Source organism: Arachis ipaensis, chromosome B03, assembly GCF_000816755.2.
Source record: "Arachis ipaensis cultivar K30076 chromosome B03, Araip1.1, whole genome shotgun sequence".
Classification (NCBI taxonomy): Eukaryota; Viridiplantae; Streptophyta; class Magnoliopsida; order Fabales; family Fabaceae; genus Arachis; species Arachis ipaensis.
In genome coordinates this window covers 119410672-119428988 of record NC_029787.2, presented here as the reverse complement: position 1 = coordinate 119428988, position 18317 = coordinate 119410672, and the positions used below count along the sequence as shown (strand labels likewise).

The 18317-nt window shown below is 36.6% G+C and overlaps 2 protein-coding genes across 2 annotated transcripts; one reads left to right on the top strand and one right to left on the bottom strand.

Annotated features, from left to right (window-relative positions):
• On the top strand, positions 753 to 6499 carry LOC107631037 (secretory carrier-associated membrane protein). The gene is made up of 12 exons (XM_016334351.2): positions 753 to 1068; positions 1673 to 1789; positions 1890 to 1952; positions 2072 to 2105; positions 2354 to 2476; positions 3053 to 3115; positions 3231 to 3324; positions 5307 to 5352; positions 5438 to 5505; positions 5722 to 5770; positions 5984 to 6049; positions 6137 to 6499. The coding sequence occupies exons 1-12, from the start codon at positions 1012 to 1014 to the stop codon at positions 6221 to 6223; spliced, it is 867 nt and encodes a 288-aa protein (XP_016189837.1). The 5' UTR covers positions 753 to 1011; the 3' UTR covers positions 6224 to 6499.
• LOC107631038 (PAP-specific phosphatase HAL2-like) lies at positions 7316 to 9710 on the bottom strand. The gene is made up of 3 exons (XM_016334352.2): positions 9280 to 9710; positions 7923 to 8595; positions 7316 to 7843 (listed from the first exon to the last, which is right to left on the bottom strand). Exons 1-3 carry the CDS (start codon positions 9617 to 9619, stop codon positions 7540 to 7542), a joined length of 1317 nt encoding a protein of 438 aa, XP_016189838.1. The 5' UTR covers positions 9620 to 9710; the 3' UTR covers positions 7316 to 7539.

The window sequence follows — 18317 nt, the reverse complement described above, 5'->3', positions numbered from 1 at the left end:
TCTTACTTACAAAATTTATAATAAAAAATTATACTTTATCTTTTTAAATGAGAAAAAAATTGAGAAAATTCAATCCGGACAAAGATTAGCATCCAAGTTGAAGACATATGGCCTAATTTTTGAATAACAGCTTTGGAGAAAATGAGGGAATCAAAATTTGAAAACAAATTTGTCCTCTTTCTAACAGCAGCTGCACAAGACACATTGGGACAAAAAAATTATTGATTACCTTTTTTAATTTTTTCGGGGTGGTAATCACCTTTTCTCTTTTAAGTTTTAACCAGAGGTATGGCAACACATTATTTTCAAAAGAAAACTTGATTATGCTTTTCTGTCACCGAATGCAACTCTAGTTCGTTTTTCAATTCGGTCTTAATAAACCAAATTAATAAAAGCTCACATAAATTAAATTTTATAACATATTTTTTTTACTGAAAATAAAAAAATTCGAATCCACAAGTTCTTAAATGTGTATGAAGAGATTATGCCATTTAAATTATAATTCATTAGCAAATTTTATAACACTTACTCTAATTAAAAAACATATAATGAATGATAATTCGTACACTAATTTTTCATTAAGAAAAAAAACACACACAATGAATTAAAATGAAATTCCACAATATTCATTTTTATTTTTTTAAAATTTACATTCCAATACTTTTTCAAGAAAAAATTTAATTTGTTTGGAAAAAAGTTGATTATTATTTATTATTATTATTATTTATTCTTTTTTTTTTTCTTGGTTCATGAGCAAAGTTGAATTTGAAAGCAGAGTGTCTGTGTTACTCTGTTTTCTTCTGTATTAAGCTGACCAAAGATAAGCTCTTTTCTTTTGTAGCTGTAATTTTTGCTTCTCTTCTTGCAAACCCTTTCTTCCCTTCCCAACAAAGTTTCCAACTTTCAGTCTCAGCTATTCGAAAAATTCTCTCTTTCTGGTTACCCATTTGACTCTGTTCTCCGCAGAGTCCCCAGATCTCTTCACCCCCTTTATCTCTGCTTCCAATTCCAATGGCTGGTCGCTATGACAGTAACCCCTTCGATGAAGAAGAAGTTAATCCCTTCTCTGTAAGTCCCTTCTTTGCGAATTTTTTGTTTGATGTTTATCATTTTCGGTTGACTTGTTTTGATTCTATAATTGATGTGCTTGAGGAAGCTGGTTTTCGGGGCTAAGGTAATTTTCTTTTGGAACCAAAAATAACATGGTAGTTATAGTTTTTGTTGTCTGTGGTTCTTCATGTGTATATGGGATTTGGTGCTATCAGATTTTAGTTTTGGATTGTGAAGCTGTCTTTGCAATTGGGTATAGTGACCGACGTTTTTTATTGAATCAAGATGAAGTAATCATCCCGTATGAGGTAGGGTTTTGAAGAGATTTTCAAAAACCATTCTTAATGAAAGAAAAGAAATATTAAACCAACTAGTCTTGAGTATCAACTAGAAAGCTAATGATAATAATTTAGTCCGTGAGACTGCAGAGAAACCATAATTTTAAAATATGCAGGTTAAAGCTGTATGATAGTATGGTTGATCTTTGGCTGGAATATAATCTCTAGCTTATTGTCAAACTTTATTTTTGGAGAGTGTGATTGTTAGATGCTTTTACTTGCGCCGTTAGAATTCTGAACAAACAATTCCCAACTTATGCTCTGTATTGTTTATCGATTGTCAGAATCCTGGGACTGTTGCCCCTGCCACAAATTCAAGGCTTCCACCTCTGAAGCCGGAACCTGCTGATTACAATTATGGCTTTGGTGCGACTGTCGACATACCTCTTGATTCATCGACGGTATGTATTTAGGTTCTTGAATTCCTGCTTCATTTATATGTGTATTTCGTGTATTGTTTCTATGATTGATTGTTTTTTCTGAATCTATTTCAAAATTTAGGATATGAAAAAGAAGGAGAAGGAACTCCAATCCAAGGAGGCTGAATTGAGAAGACGGGAACAGGTATATACCTGGATGTTTGGTGGTTTTACTTAGTTTGGAGTTTCCATGATTGGTAACCATAACCTGATAACATGGGAATTAACGTGCATCTTATTTCATTTGATGTATCAAAAATATAGGAACTGAGAAGAAAAGAAGAAGCAGTTGCACGAGGTATACATTTCCTTTACGGCTACATTTTTGGAAGACCTTAATGTTTGCTGATTTGGGTTAAATTACTGGAATAAGCAACTATGAGGCATCTTGTATTTAATGTTTTGGCTTGAGTTTGCTTGTTTTTGTAAACTTGGTGATGAATTTTTTGGTAATGAATTAAATTCCATGTTTTTTCCCTTTTAAAAACTCCATGTTTCTTTTGCTATTCAAATTCTGTGCTTCATGTATTAGATTCTGTTTTGCAGCTGGAATTGTTATTGAGGAGAAGAATTGGCCACCTTTTTTCCCCATTATCCATCATGATATTGCTAATGAAATTCCAATTCATCTTCAAAGACTGCAATACGTTGCATTTACTACGTTGTTAGGTATGTTACTCCTCTCTTTCTCTTTCTCTTTCTCTCCCTCTCTGCCGGAGTATTTGAAGGTGTTTTATGCATGTTTATTATTATTATTCTTGTTACTTCATTTCCATTCTTTAAGAAGATTCTGGTCCAGGGATCTTTTTGTATGTAAAATTTAATGAAAATAAAAGAAATGTTTTTTGCACCCAAAGAAAAGGGGAAATTTTTCTAAAGTTGTTGTCATTAGCTATCACTTTACATCTTCTGCTGCCAACATGGAACATTTTATTCTTTTTACCCCGAAAATCTTTTGAAATGAACGATTTATAATATTAAAAAAAAAAAACAAAGCGAAGAGGTTAGGTACTGATAAGCTAGTTTTATGAGCAATCAAAACCGCTAACATGTCAGGCTGGAACTAACCTTTTCTCCCTCCTTTGAGTAAAATAATGGCTTGATAAGACATGGTTCACTGTGGAATGTATCTGTGATATATATTATTATATTTATTCACATGTCATGTTATATCATTCATTTCACCATGAAGTTGTACGGATGATGTGTAGTCCATGGCCATTCATGAAAAGTTATATTTTGCAGGATTAGCATTGTGCCTGACATGGAACATTGTAGCTGTCACTGCAGCTTGGATTAAGGGTGAAGGTCAGTTTAAGGATATAGAATAAGAATATTTCTGAGTACTGAAAAGCTAGAATGAAAATTCTAACATTTCCAAATTCCATGCATGTGGAACTTGGCCTTTTCTATTCTTTTGTAGGTGTAAAAATATGGTTTCTTGCTATTATCTACTTCATAGCAGGGGTTCCTGGAGCATATGTTTTGTGGTATCGCCCACTATATCGTGCTTTTAGGTATTTTTCTAAAAGCATAGGAATTTTAGATTTCTAAAGTAAATGAATTTAATATGATTGTGCTTGTTCCTCCTAAATCAATTAATGCGTTATTCAACGGGACACAGTTACCCGAAGCGAACCTCTGACTAGTATGCCGCAAACAACTCCTAGAGGCACCGAATCTTCTTACTTGTTTCCCAAGTAACACGCCCCTCTCAGCCTCTCATTCCTCTCTACTGTGTTTTTAACCCCAAGTAACTAACCACGATTAACTGCGGATAAGCACATCATTATGCGATTGAATGTATTTCCTCGAAATCACGCCCCTTCTCTCTCAATCTCAGCCCATTATCCTCTGATTTTTCCAGCCCCTTTTACGGTTTTACCACAATTAATTCAGCCAAGACTCAGATTTTTATTTAAGGAATCCTTGATCACAAAATTCATGAAACACTATGCATTTTTGCACAAAATGGCAGAGTTTTAGAGAGAGAAAGAGAGTGAATTCCTGCACTTCTTCTCTGCGTCCCAGCCCTTATTCCAGCTGTTCTTCCAATGTTCTTCAAGTGTTCTTCTAGATCCAAGCCATACAAACACAATTCACTAATTCTTGTGTTTTTACCGAAATTTCAGCAAGGTAAGCTCTTGTTCCTTCTCCATTCTTTTGTTTTTTCAGCAGTAATCATGATGAATTCTTGCTCTCTTCCATGCTAGAAAACCTCTCTTGAAGCCTATATGGAGCACACCTAAGGAGCCAGAGAAATTCAAGCTCAAAGAGGCAAAATTTCATCACTTTTTGTGACACTTTTTGGCATAAAAAAAAACTGCACCACAACCAGCCATGTCCCTGCCTTTGTGTGTGTTTTTTCTGGTGTTTGAGAGGTCTAAGAACTGAATTAAACAAGAGGTAAGGGTTAGGACTAGATAGAACATGTTTGTGCTTGTTTTAAGAGGTCTATGAACACCGAATCAAGCACAAACATATTCTAACTATTCCTAACCCTTACCTCCCCAGAAAATACTCTCATAAAGGCAGGAACTCGGCTGGGTATTGTGCAGTTTTTTTCTTGGCCGAAAAGTGTCACAAAAAGTGATGAAACTTGACCACTTTGAGCTTGAATTGGTGTAGCTCCTTAGGCGTGCTCCATATGGGCTTCAAGAGGGGTTTTCTAGAGAACAAGAATTCACCATGATCACTGCTGGAAAAACAGAAAAGAATGGGGAAGGAACAAGAGCTCCCCTTGCTGAATTTTCGATAAAAATGCAAGAATTAGTGAAAACGGACAAAGAATTGTGTTTGTATGGCTTGGATTCTTGAAGAACATTGGAAGAGCAGCTGGAATAAGGGCTGGGACGCAGAGAAGTTCAAGAATTTACTCTCTTTCTCTCTCTAAAACTCGGCCATTTTGTGCAAAAATGCATAAAGTGTTTCATGAATTTTGTGATCAAGGATTCCTTAAATAAAAATCTGAGTCTTAGCTGAACTAATTGTGGTAAAAAGGGCTAAGAATTTCGTGGTCAAGGGCTGAGGATTAATGAAGAAGGGGCATTAAAACGAGAAAGTTTGGTCAGCGCTTTCATGTCGAGTTTATCTACAGTTAACCACAGTTAGTTACTTGGGTTAAAAACACAGCAGAGAGGGGTGAGAGGGACGTGTTTACTTGGGAAACAAGTAAGAGGATTCGGGGTCTCTAGGAGTTGTTTGCAAAATACTATTTTGCTAAAAGCATAGGAATTTTAGATTTCTAAAGTAAATGAATTTAATATGATTGAGCTTGTTTCTCCTAAATCAATTAATGCCTTATCAACAAAAAATGTGAGAATATTTCACTGATGATAGGGGATTTTATCGAGATATCCTAGTCCTGACCAATTATTTTCCTTTTTATGCTTTTTGGAAGCATTTACTGGAACAATAGTCATTATACCTGCATATTTTGGTCCTCCTTATTTGGTGTCACAATAGGTTTTTGTAATTTTCTCAATTATTATTTTTGCAGGAATGAAAGTGCTTTGAAATTTGGATGGTTCTTCATGTTTTACCTGGTAAATTTATTATATTTATAATACAAGCGGTATACTTCAATTGGAAGGAATCTAATCGCTTTTTCCTTTTTTCATCTGCCTTCAGCTTCACATTGGATTCTGCATCTTAGCTGCAGTTGCTCCTCCTATAGTTTTCAAAGGAAAATCCCTGACGTATGTTGCCTTCATATATCTACACGCTATTTAACATGCTACTATTAGTTATACGACTTCCTTTTGGTAACGAAGGAGACCGAACATCAAATTTCTTTTCCTTGCAAAAGATAGATCCCTTTTCCTTTTTCATTTTAGGCTAAATTGAAGTACATATCTTTTCATACTTATTTATTTATTTACCTGACGGTTGCCACTGTGTACTCATTGATGCAGAGGCATTTTGTCTGCCATAGATGTGCTGGGTGACCATGCTTTGATTGGCGTAAGAATGCTCATCTGGATTCTTAGTCCTGCATATTATTTAATTATTTAATTATCCAACTTGATTTTTATGATTTATAATGATTTAGATATGTTCAGTTGAGTATTTTTATCTTCATTTAAGATTTGTTCTACACACGTGATTTTAATGCAAATACTGCTGAACTCAAACTAAGTTGATCATTCGTTTTCGCTTTTCTCTTTTTGCTTGTAGATCTTCTACTTCATTGGATTTGGACTATTCTGCATCGAAACATTGATCAGCATTTGGGTTATTCAGGTTTGTTTCCACCTTTTTCAGATTTTGAATGACATGATTTACCTTACCATTCACCTATTCATTTTCTTTCTTGGTTGCCATATACAGCAAGTGTACATGTACTTCCGTGGCAGTGGCAAGGCTGCGGAGATGAAACGGGAGGCTGCAAGGGGAGCAATGAGGGCTGCAATCTGATCAAATCATCTCGTACCAGAAAGCAGTGTGGTCGGCGTTGTGCCTGGATCAATGTAAAAATCAGTAGCCACAGAAATCATGACAGAGAATATGTTACCTAGCGTGATTTTTGTTTATAACGTTTGTTCATGTATTTTCCCACCGTTTTGTTTTACATGCTACCTATTAATGTGGTTTGTGTACTGTATATTATAAGCAGAGTAGTAGACATAACAGTGGCTTGTAGAAACGTGCTCAAATTTATTCTTAGTTTTGGTTCACTATTTCTTCCCTCTACATGAATTCTGATCACTTTCTTATCCCAGAAACTGGTACTATCAATCTTGAATGTACAAAGAGATCAGTGATATCAGGCGTGCCAAATAAAATGAAATGCATCATTGCAAATGAATAATAGCAGCTGAACAAACTCCATTCCGATCAACATGGATAATATATAACAACTTTTATTTACTGATGAGTTTCAGACACTAGTATGGTAAAGCGTGGAGGACTAGAAGCTTCCCTCAACAATAAGCAGTGCACTTGTTCTTGCAATCAATGGTGCAGCCGCCGCCACCGTACCCCCTGCCAGAATGGCTGAAGTAGTAAAAGCACCTAGCTGGACATGTGACCTTCTTCTGGTAACAAGGACCTCTGTCTTTGAAGACAACAGTTGTCCTTACTACACCACCCCTTGAATACCCTCCATTTGGACCTCCATATCCTACTCCAATGTCGATTCCAAACCTGGGCACGTCGAACCTCCTCTGGCCAAAACAGAAACGTTTCTCTGTTTAAAGTTTAAACCGTCCTATTGAAGACTCAACTTATTATCTTACTTCATTCTCTGTGTTATTATATAATTTATGTAAATTAAAGCAACATAGTCAATCTTGCAATATATATATTAGGTGTGGAATTAATGACACACATGACATGCTTGTTTTGTATAATGGAAGCAGCATAATTAAATACATACAGCTGTGCAGTTTCCCTTGTGGAAAGAAGAGATTTGTTTATATGACAGTAATTAACGATGGCATACTCTCATTTATTATATCAAATGATGTTGTTGCAATACTTCATTTTCAGTCTTGGGAGTAGGAATCATGCCTTATTAAATGTTACTTAACTTTTTATTATTCATACAATGCCATACACTAGTAGTTTTCATGATACCAATACTGATCATTCAGCAGTAACATAATTGGAGTTGATACAGGGGGATCTCTACTATAAGGAACTGCATATAATTAACAGAAAACAAAAGATTAATAATATTATTCACATGAACACAAGTCACAACATGCATGCATATCAACAAAAACAGTCTTTTAAAGGCAAGAGGAGGTCCAGCTAGCATCAATAGCATCAATGATCTTCTCATGCAATGTGGCTCCACAAGAAGCAACTATACCACGATCAATGCCTTCTATATCTAATCCTTTTGAGAAGTTTAGGGGACTCCCTCTAGCATCTGTTACCATGCCACCTGCCTCCTGCATGATGATAAAACCAGCAGCATGATCCCATATTCTTTCCTTGTAACCTGCCTTTGCAAACTTCATGAAAGCCTCAGCATTCCCATGAGCAATTGCTGCATATTTTGCCATGCTATATACTTTTAATGGTTGCTTCCTGCATAAATATTGAGTTATTGTGAGAGTAATTTGAGGGTATCTAATAGTGATAATGGAATGAATCAAAATATATGCACCTGAGACCAACAGTGTGAGCTAGTCCTTGAGTAAAAGAGTGACTTATTGGATTAGCTTTCTCAACTGTTTCACAGAAAGTGGCCAATGAAGGATCCTCAATGGAAGAGAAACAAACTTGCTTTGCATGGTTTGGCCACACAAACTTGTCATGAGCATGGAGAAGAAGTGGTTGCTTCCAAGCCTTGCCACTTCCTCTTCTGGCATAAACCACACACCCTTTGTTCCAAGATTCATGTGTTGGAGGAGCCAACTTAGACATGATCCTAAGATAGCTGTAAGGATAACTAGACCATTCCTTTTTCATAGGGTAGTTAGGACAACCAAGAACTCCAAGAACCACTTCTCCATCCTCTATGAGTGATAGAGCTACAGCATGCTGATCAACAGGACTAAGCGTCCAGAATTTTCCAGACAGACCCCCAACGAAGTTGTTGCAGTGACTTTTGATCATGTCAATAATCTCTGAAGCTCCAAGAGGTGATTTTGTTTCATGGATTCCAAATCGAGGCGATTCGGCTAGAATTTCGTTAACTGTTTTGACAACAGATTCTAACAAACCAGATGCATCAGTTTTGGTGAGAGTTTTGACATCATCTTTGACTAGAATTGAGAAGTTTTCATTCCCTAAACACCGGGAGAATATCCAACTCACAATTGCTTGGACACTCCAATCTGTTTCAAATAACATAATGAAGTACTTTAACATGACTGAATTATTTGAGTATATTAGATCATGAATAACCACTATGAATTCAAGTTGGAAGTTGGAACCAAGATCACTAGTCTTAAGTATGATAACATGTCCAAGATCATAGGATAAGCAATTGATTTCTTCAACATGGAAGACCTTGGAAGCAGTTCAATCAACCAATAAGACCAGCTAACTTGTACAATTCCATCATGATTATTGTATAACCCTTGAAATCCTCCAAAACTAACATTTCATTGACTTACAAGAACTTTAGAATATATGTATAAGTATTTATTTTGATGATGATGTCCCACAAGTGAAGAGGCCACTTGTTATAATTTTACTGGAAACCATGAATCTTAGCACAGGTACTATGTCCGTACACTATTTATTCACTAAAATATGTTACCGCACACCTCTATTCTCGAAAATTGTTCCAATATAATCTAACATAACCCATGTTTCTTTTAATAGAAAATTCCGTAAAATAAGTTTTTGGACAAACATAAAAGTATAAAATGTCATAAAAACAAAGAGTTGTGTTATCTGTACATGTTATTTTTAAAATATGAGTCGATATGTCTCTAGCATTATATATATATATACACATGACAATTTTGTAGAACACATAAGGTTCAACAATTATGCAGTTGAGGAACATTGACCTGCAATTTCATGTGTAGAATTATGATCCAGCTTGTGAGAGAGGCAGCATGCCATGTGCACTGCTCTAACAGCAACATCCAACTCCTTAGAATAACATTTCTCTTGTTCAGATGAGACAAGACCAAACATTTTCCTGTCCTCCTCCATGGCATGAGAAGAGTAAATTTCGTCGAATTTCGACGCAAAACTGAGGTGCCTAGATAGATTGTGAGGGTGTTTATGATGGAGGAAGGACAATAAGGAAGAAGTTGATGAAGGCTCTACAAGGGTGTGTGTGAATGTGTCATGTTTCAAGGTATATGGCAAGTTTGCACACAAGGGGTAACAATATAAAGGCATCTTTAGTAGTACCAATATGATTGAATTTGATTATTTATGGAGTAACCATAGAGTATTATATATATTCTCATTAATTCTATTATGTTTACATTTGCTCTTAGTAACTTTTTCAATAAGAAGGCTATTTTTATTCAACCTCCATGACATTAATATTAAAAATTATATTCTAAGACAGCAAACTTGTTGATACTCCATCATTGAGTATAAATCTTCTCTTAAATAGTAAACAGGGCTCGTGTGAATTTTAATCTTTTCAAATTTCATTCATTACCTAGATTAGAATCATTCATGTTAGTTTATCCTCAAGTATAATTTTACCCTCCCCTTTATTTGGAGCAGGGAACAAAGGGTGATCCTCGAATATGAGCTCATCATCGTCACCATTTTGTAGATATCTAAGAACTTCTTTATTAGTTATTCTTAGAATAAACAATTACTCTTGCCAAAAATAATAACTAAACTTGTTTTCATTTATACATAGTGTATGTATTCTCCCTTTTTCAAAATAAATGTCTCTTTCAAAAACATTGAAGCAATTTGCAAATATATTAAACCTTAAAAAAGAATGATATATGATTAATTTTTATTTACCCTCAGTATCCCCCAATGGGTGTTTTGAGTTATAGGGTTAATCATGTAATTCCTCTATTACATACTATTAGTCTTTTAGTATTAGGAATTGTAACTTGGATTGGTCGAGGGTCACTCGTTCGCTTAAGTATGTATCGAGGGTTCGAATCTCACTTTGTGCATGCAGCAACCCATTGGTTGGTCAGTAGTAACAGGAATTGTAACCGATGAATTAGCCAATTGGGTCAATTATTGTACTGCCTCACGACAAATTGGCGGTAACCATCACTAAAGCAGTGAGAACATACACAACACATCATTCATTTTTTTAAGCCATAATCAAGTGTTAATTAATTCAAAAAGTATGATATATCCATCTAACACTATCCTTTTGTGTGTGAATGACATAGACATGTGCCATGAGTTTCAGTAACCTTGTTCATATGATTCAATATAAGCATGATTGGTTATGCAAGTATGTTGGTGTTTATACTGCATATACATCTTTTATAATAAACACAGTTTTAATATTAGTATTTTTTTAATAACTAAGTATATATCTTTTAATTATGAAAAATTAATTTAAATATATAATTAATTAATAACAATCATATTTTTATACAAATATTGAGAATATTTAGTGTATAAATATTTTTTAATTTCATGGGTTTAACATTTTTTATTTATAATAGTAAGCGTCTGACTTAATAATACTAGTAAGAAGTGTAACATTTATTGATAGATTTTGACTTTTTGCTTTTCTTTTTGTAAAAATATATATTCAGTTATTTGAAAATTCAAAAGAAAAATATAATTAACTTAATTAATAGCATAGGTTATTTTTTTAAAATCTCAATTGTATATATATAATATAACAAAATGAAAAATTACGATTTATAGTTCTCTTTACTTAATAAAAAATATTTAAGGATGAATCATATGCTTAGATTCAATTTGTTATAATGATGAACACTATTAATTTGATTGAACAGAATATATTGCGTGTACAATGTGTAAGTCTGAAATCTGAATGCAAGAAAATAACTGAAGACAAGAAAGCTCGTTTGATGGTTGATGCTACCACATACATTCTGAAAAAGAAAACAAAACTTGATCATTCTGGAGTGCTGGCCCTTAATTGCGGGTGGGTTCAATTATAATATTGATGTGAAGTCATTCTTACTTTTATAGATAAATTAGATGTACTTAATATCTAGCTGTTCCTCTATGACGTGAACCATATGCAAAAGTGATCTCATCCATTCTCTTGTTTTTTTTAGTTCACTCCTGTATCAATCATATATGAGTGAAGTTGTTTATTTAAAATACTTCTCCTTTTATCAAGTAAATTGGACAATCTTCAATAGTAAGTATCACAACACATCCACACTACATAATCACTCACACAACATTAAGCCTCAGCTGCATTTAAAATATTTTTTTTAGTTGTCCGCGATATTCTTCAACCCGACAGGCTAAAGACTAATTCGTCGCGAATTAAAGCTCTATTTAAAGATCTGCCGCAATAAGTTGCAGCATGCACAAGTCAGAATTCACATTTAAAATACTTTTGAGTCTCTTTTTTTTTTAGTCTCTACTTTGTAGAATTTTCCTTGCACCAAGAGCCCGGGTTCTTCAACTAGGTATTTTGTTTTTGGTACATAAAGGGAAACAAAGTTTGACATAGGGGCCGAAGCCCAAGAGGGAAAACATTTTTTTTTGGTTCGATCCAAGAATGGTAAGTTAAAGCTACGTTATATCATTTCATAAAAAAAAAAGCTAGGTTACATCATGTCCAAAAAAATAAAACAAAGCTACATGTATAAGGTTGACATGAGATAATGGCATGCTAATTAACCCAATATTATTGCAGTAACAAAATTATGCTTGAAATTTATTGGGTTTTCCTCACAGAACTACAGAAATAAGTATACGATGATATGTGAAAAACAAAAAGAAGATAAGTATGAATGAAAGAAATTAATTTTATTTATAAAACTTAGTTTCATTTATGACTATATTTATCAAAATTCAGAATTTTTATTGATAAAAATGATAATTTATTCATTTTTGTAGTACAAAATTAATTTCATTCATCCATAAATAAATTTATCAACTTTCTAAATTTGTATGGATAGAAATGGTGGTTAGGAATGTGTTTGCGTGCGGTTTGGATTGGATGTTTTTAAAAAAAATCGATCCGATCCGATCTAATTTCAAGCAGTTTTGATTGGATTGGATTTGCGATTTTGTAAATTAAAAACTTAAATATATATAACAAGTCTCAACATCAAATTTTAAATAACCAACAATGACATAACAAGTCTCAACAATATCTTAAAAAACTAACGATAACATAACAATAGAAATAAAATTATAAGTTAATTAAAAAATAAATAAAATCACATTTTGAACATAAATATTTATTAAATAATAATAATTGTTCCGTCCTGAGTGAGCTTCCGAAGTGTACTCGGCGTCGAGGCAGAGAGGGGACTCAGAAGCGTTCTCCTGCGAACTGTTGACTTCGGCGTGGACCCTAAAAAAAGGACTCCGACGCTCAAGTCAGTTATGAGAATAAGAAACTCGGAAGAAAATAACGTTAAGAAAAATAAAACAAAGAAAAAAAATGGAAGATGATGATTGCTCGATATTTCTTGTGAACCGTAGATTACTCGTCTTTTCCTCTTTTTCCTTGACTTGACGAGTTATGCTCGTCTGTTTAAATAGGTTAATATTCGAGTAATGCTCGGTGTTGTTTGTTATTTGGATTGGGCTTCCGAATTTTGTTACGCAAGGATATCGGCATCATTTGACTTGGTGGACTTATTCTCGGTTGTATAGTTTGTTGGACGAAGATATTGGAAGATTTGGCCGAGGATATCGGGAAGGTACACAGCCCCCAAGCTCGGCATGAGAAACATGTTGAGCTTTTCTATATCCTCGGTCTGCTGTTTTTGGAGCTTTTGTTAATGTGGGTTTCTTGCCTGGGGAGCCCCCAAGCTCAACGTGTTCCTCTTGCGAGGCTTGTTTGTTTTTGGGCTTGGTAAATTGGGCCTTGCGTAGAATGTGGGCCTTGCGTAAAATGTGTTGTGTGTGTTTTTTTTTTAAGGCGGGAAGTGGGGGGATGCCAGTTGTGGTTAATGGGGAAGTGGAGGGGGCTACGTGGGGTACTGTGTCGAAGTAACTCCTTGTCCCCCTATCCGTTAGGCTTCTGCGAGTTTGGTTTTTGTTTTTGAGTAGTAAGATGAGTAAGAAAGGTAATCTTCTTTCAGTTTCCTCTTGTCTTTTCGTTACTGTTTGTAGTTGGCTTGCATGGGTAAGAAGGGAGTTGCTTTGGATGAAAATGACCTTTATGGTTGGGTTGATAGCGACGTTAAGTCTCGGGTTTCGGTATTTAGTAGTTCTAATATGTTGTCGCAATTGAATAGTGCGAGGTGGGTCAGGGGTGGAGACAGTTTGAGGGTTAGGTTCTTACCTTGCGAGAAGAGTGATAGAGTATGTGAGAAGAGGGATGACTGGGCTTACTTCTATGTGTATACGTGCATGTTGAATGTATTTGGGTGTTCGCTTTCCTTTTACTGATTTTCAGTGTGGTGTGTTGTCTCTGTTGAATTGTGCTCCCACGCAGCTTCACCCTAATTCGTGGGCTTTTGTTCGTGCCTTTGAGTGTCTTATGGAGTATCTTGGTTGTTATCCTTCCCTTGGGGTTTTCTTTTCGTTATTTCAAGCGAAAGGTGTTTGGAAGGGTGGCTGGGTGAACTTGAGTAGTCATCTTGGACGAGCTATCTTCAGCCTGTACAAGTCTTCTTTTAAGGATTTCAAGGAGTTCTTTATGAAGGTTCAGATTTGTGAGGAGTGTTACCCGTTTTATCTTGACGCTATGATGGAAGAGAGGTTTCCGTTATTCTGGTCTGCTGATCCTCGGCAAGTTTTAGAATGCGAGGATAGGGTTAAGAGTGAAGATTATCTGATTGGGTTTCTTATGTTTGCTATGTCCTCCTCCGAGCTTTTGTCTATTCAGGCCTTGCTGAGGCTTGAGGGGGATAGGGAGGCAAATGTTACTGAGTTGGTGGGGTTGAAGGCAAGGGTTGCCGAGCTTGAGGAGGAGGTTTTGACTGCCTTTACTCTTGGCTTTGACCGAGCTGTGGCTCAGGTTGGTGTCGTTGCTCCGGATGCTGATGTGAGTTTACTTGATGTTACGAAGATTGTAAGCGGTGGTCGCCTTATGGATGATGGTACCCTGCCTGAGAATCAGGGTGAAAGTGAATCAGTTGAGAAAGGAGCATATTAGAGGACTGCTTTTGTAATTTATGTTTGTTTAATTGGGCCTAGGTGTTTTGTACCCGTATAGGGTGTTTGATACTTTGATTTTGAAGGTGCGCACATTAACTGAATATTTGACATATTGGGATAGTTGGTATTTATAAATAGATGTTCTGATTAGAAAAGTGTGTAGTTGATTGTTTTTGTTAAGTATATGACTGATATGGGGTGGGGGACCTCATTAAAACCTCTCCAAGAAAAACCCTGTTTTTTGGAAAAAACCTTGTGAGTAGGAAAAAGAGTGTCTCCCCATGGCCATATCTTCTTATGATAAGTAAGATCTAAGAGATGATACATTCCATATTCCAGGGATGTCATTTCCTTGTAATGTTTGAAGTTTATATGCTCCATTGCCGAGTATTTGTATTATTCGGTAGGGACCTTCCCATGTTGCTGCGAGCTTTCCATGTGTTTGTGGTTTCCGTGCTTCTTCCGTTCGTCTTAAGACGAGGTCTTCTTCGGCGAAGGACTTGGGTTTGACCATCTTGTTGTATTTTCTTTTTATTATGCTTTGTATTGCTTTGTGCCTTATCTCAGCTTTGTATCTGTCTTCCTCTATTGTATCCAATTCCGCTTGTCTGACGTTGTCATTGTTTGGTGCCGATGTTTGTGCTGTTCTTCCTGATGTTAGGGCGATCTCGACTGGGATCATTGCGTCGGCGCCATAGACAAGTCGATAAGGGGTCTCCTTGGTGGTTGTTTGTTTTGTTGTATTGTAACTCTACAGTATTTCTGGGATTAACTCCGCCCATTCTCCTTTGGCTTCGCCGAGTTTTTTCTTAAGTGCGATGAGAATTACTTTGTTAGCTGCCTCGACGAGTCCGTTTGTTTGCGGGTGTTCTACTGATGAAAAGTGATGCTTAATTTTGAAACCCTGCAAAAATTCTGCCAGGTTTTGATCGGTAAACTGCCGACCATTGTCAGTTATAATAGCATGTGGTATACCAAAATGACAAATAATGTTTTTCCAGAGAAAAGCTCAGACCTTTTCAGCCCCTATTTTTGCTAAAGGCGTTGCTTCTATCCATTTCGAAAAATAATCGATTGTTACAAGTAAATACTTTACCTGCCCGGGAGCTTTGGGGAAGGGGCCGAGAATATTAAGCCCCCATTTCTAAAATGGCCAGCTTACCTCCGAGGTATGTAGGTTCTCGGCCGGGTTATGTATTAGTGGTGCGTGCTTTTGGTAGCTGTCGCATCTCCTTACCTTTTCGATACAATCGCTCTTCATTGTTGGCCAATAATAACCTGCTCTGGCAACCTTAGATGCCAGGCTTATTCCTCAAATGTGGTTACCGCATACTCCTTCATGGGCCTCGTCCATGGTGATCTTAGCTTCATATGTGTTTAGACATCTTAGTAGTGGTTGGGAGAAACCTCGTTTGTATAGTTCTGTTCCTATCAGTGTGAAGGATGATGCTCGCCTTTTGAATGCTCTTTGGTCTGCAATTGTTGTTGGTATGGTTCCAGTTTGTAGGTATTGTTTGTATGTTGCCCTCCAGTCTTGTTCCTGTGATATAGAGAATATTCTTTTGCTAAAGCTCGGTTCAGCGAGGGTTAGCTGAGATATAACAGAATCATGCATACATTTCCTAGTTGTTGCTAGTTTTGATAAAACATCTGCTCGGGTGTTTTGTTCCCGAGCTATATGTGTGATTTGTATTGAAGTAAATTGAGGTATAAGTTCTCTTACCAGTGCGTGATATTTTTCTAACAATTGATCCTTTACCTAAAAATTCTCTGTTACATGTTGTACCACCAATTGTGAGTTACAGTATACCTGTAGGTGTGTTATGTTTAAAGATTGTGCAAGTCGAAGTCCGACGAGTAAAGCTTCATACTCGGCTTGATTGTTGCTTGTTTGGAATGAGAATTTGATTGACTGTTCCGCTTGGAGGTCGGATTTGTCTGTTAGGTATACACCTGCTCCCGATCCTTCTGAGTTTGAAGCTCCATCTACATAGAGCTCCCAAGTGTGTTCATGATCTGCTTGGTCTGTTAATTCGGCGAGAAAGTATGCTAAGAATTGCGCCCTTATTGTCGTCCTCGGCTCGTATGTTATGTCAAATTCGGATAATTCTATTGACCATTTGGTGAGTCTTCCTGAGACCTCGGGTCGAGTGAGGATCTGTCGCAGAGGCTGATTTGTTTTAACGATGACTTTACTGCTTTGGAAGTAGTGCCTTAATCTTCTTGCCGTAAGTATTAGTGCATATGCTAGCTTCTCCATTGGTGGATATCTGAGTTCGACATTTTGTAATGTTTTACTGATGAAGTAGACTGGCTCCTGCTTATCTTGTATCTTCGTGACGAGTAACGAACTGATAGCCTTTGAGGATACCGATAAGTAGAGTAATAGTGGTTTTTCTAAGTTCGGCTTCTGTGAGATCGAAGGTGACGAGATTATGGATTTCAACTTCTGGAAAGCTGCTTCACACTCCGTGTTCCGGTTGAACTTTGTTTGCCTTTTTAGTATTTTGAAAAAATGCTGAGAGTGTGTTGATACACCTGGTAGAAATCGAGAGAGTGCGGCTAGCCTTCCATTTAGTCTCTGGACTTCCTTTATTGTTCGGGGACTTCTCATGTTAATGATTGCTTCACATTTTTTGGGATTGGCTTCGATGCCTCTTGATGTCAACATGAAGCCCAGGAACTTTCCTCCTTTAACCCCGAAGGCACACTTCTTCGGGTTAAGTCGCATGTTATGTTTCCTTAACTGGCCGAACACTTCCTGTAGGTCGGCATCATGGGTGTGTTCTTGTTGAGTTTTGACGACCATGTCGTCGACGTATACTTCCAAATTTCTCCCTATTTGTTTGTTGAAAACCTTGTCCATGAGGCGTTGGTAGGTAGCCCCTGCATTCTTAAGTCCAAAAGGCATAACAGTATAATAGTAATTTTCCAGTTCAGTTATGAAAGCTGTCTTATCCTTATCTTTTGGATGCATTAATATCTGATTGTAACCAGAATATGCGTCTAAAAAGCTTAAAACGTTATATCCTAATGCATTATCTACCAGTTTGTCTATGCATGGGAGTGGATAAGCATCCTTGGGGCATTCTTTATTCAAATTAGTGAAATCTACGCACATTCGCCACTTACCTGAGGCTTTTCTTACCATAACCACGTTTGATAGCCATGTTGTGAATCGGAGTTCTTCTATGAATCCTGCTCGGAGGAGCTTCTGGGTTTCCTCCAGACACGCTGCACGCTTTTCGTCTCCCATGTTGCGTTTCTTTTGAGAAACAGGTCGAGCTCTTGGGTCAATTTGTAATTTGTGGCAGATGAGGTTCGGATCAATGCCAGGCATGTCTGCCGGTATCCAGGCAAAAAGATCGGCGTTTTGCCGAAGTAGACTTGTTATCTTCTGTTTTGTTCCTGGAAGGAGAGAAGAACTGATGTGAGTGTAGTGGTTAACGTTGTTATCTAATTGTACCTTTTCAAGTTCGTCGATTGGTGTTGGCTTGTCATGAAGGTCTCATCTCGGATCAAGCTCGGTCGTTCCCGATATGTTAGCAACGTTATATGTTTCTTGAGTCAGCCCGGCTCCTTGTCGGTTGTCTGTTCTGATTTTCAAGCTTTCATTGTAACACCTGCGAGCTTCAATGTGGTCGGAATGTATGGTGGCTATTTGGTCCTCTTGTACCTGAAATTTGACACACAAATGGAGTGTGGAAACAATGGCACCGAAAGAATTTAGGAAAGGTCTGCCCAAAATAATATTATATGGGCTAATGCAATCAACCATGAGGAACTGCACATCCTTGGTTTTGCTCATGGGATGTTCTCCTAAGGTCTTTTT

Coding starts and splice junctions, on each gene's coding strand:
- LOC107631037 (XM_016334351.2), top strand. CDS start 1,012: ATGGCTGGTCGCTATGACAGTAACCCCTTCGATGAAGAAGAAGTTAAT. Junction 1,953..2,071: donor AATTGAGAAGACGGGAACAG/GTATATACCTGG, acceptor TCAAAAATATAG/GAACTGAGAAGAAAAGAAGA. Junction 2,477..3,052: donor TGCATTTACTACGTTGTTAG/GTATGTTACTCC, acceptor TATATTTTGCAG/GATTAGCATTGTGCCTGACA.
- LOC107631038 (XM_016334352.2), bottom strand. CDS start 9,619: ATGCCTTTATATTGTTACCCCTTGTGTGCAAACTTGCCATATACCTTG. Junction 8,596..9,279: donor TTCTACACATGAAATTGCAG/GTCAATGTTCCT, acceptor TATTTGAAACAG/ATTGGAGTGTCCAAGCAATT. Junction 7,844..7,922: donor GCTCACACTGTTGGTCTCAG/GTGCATATATTT, acceptor ATATTTATGCAG/GAAGCAACCATTAAAAGTAT.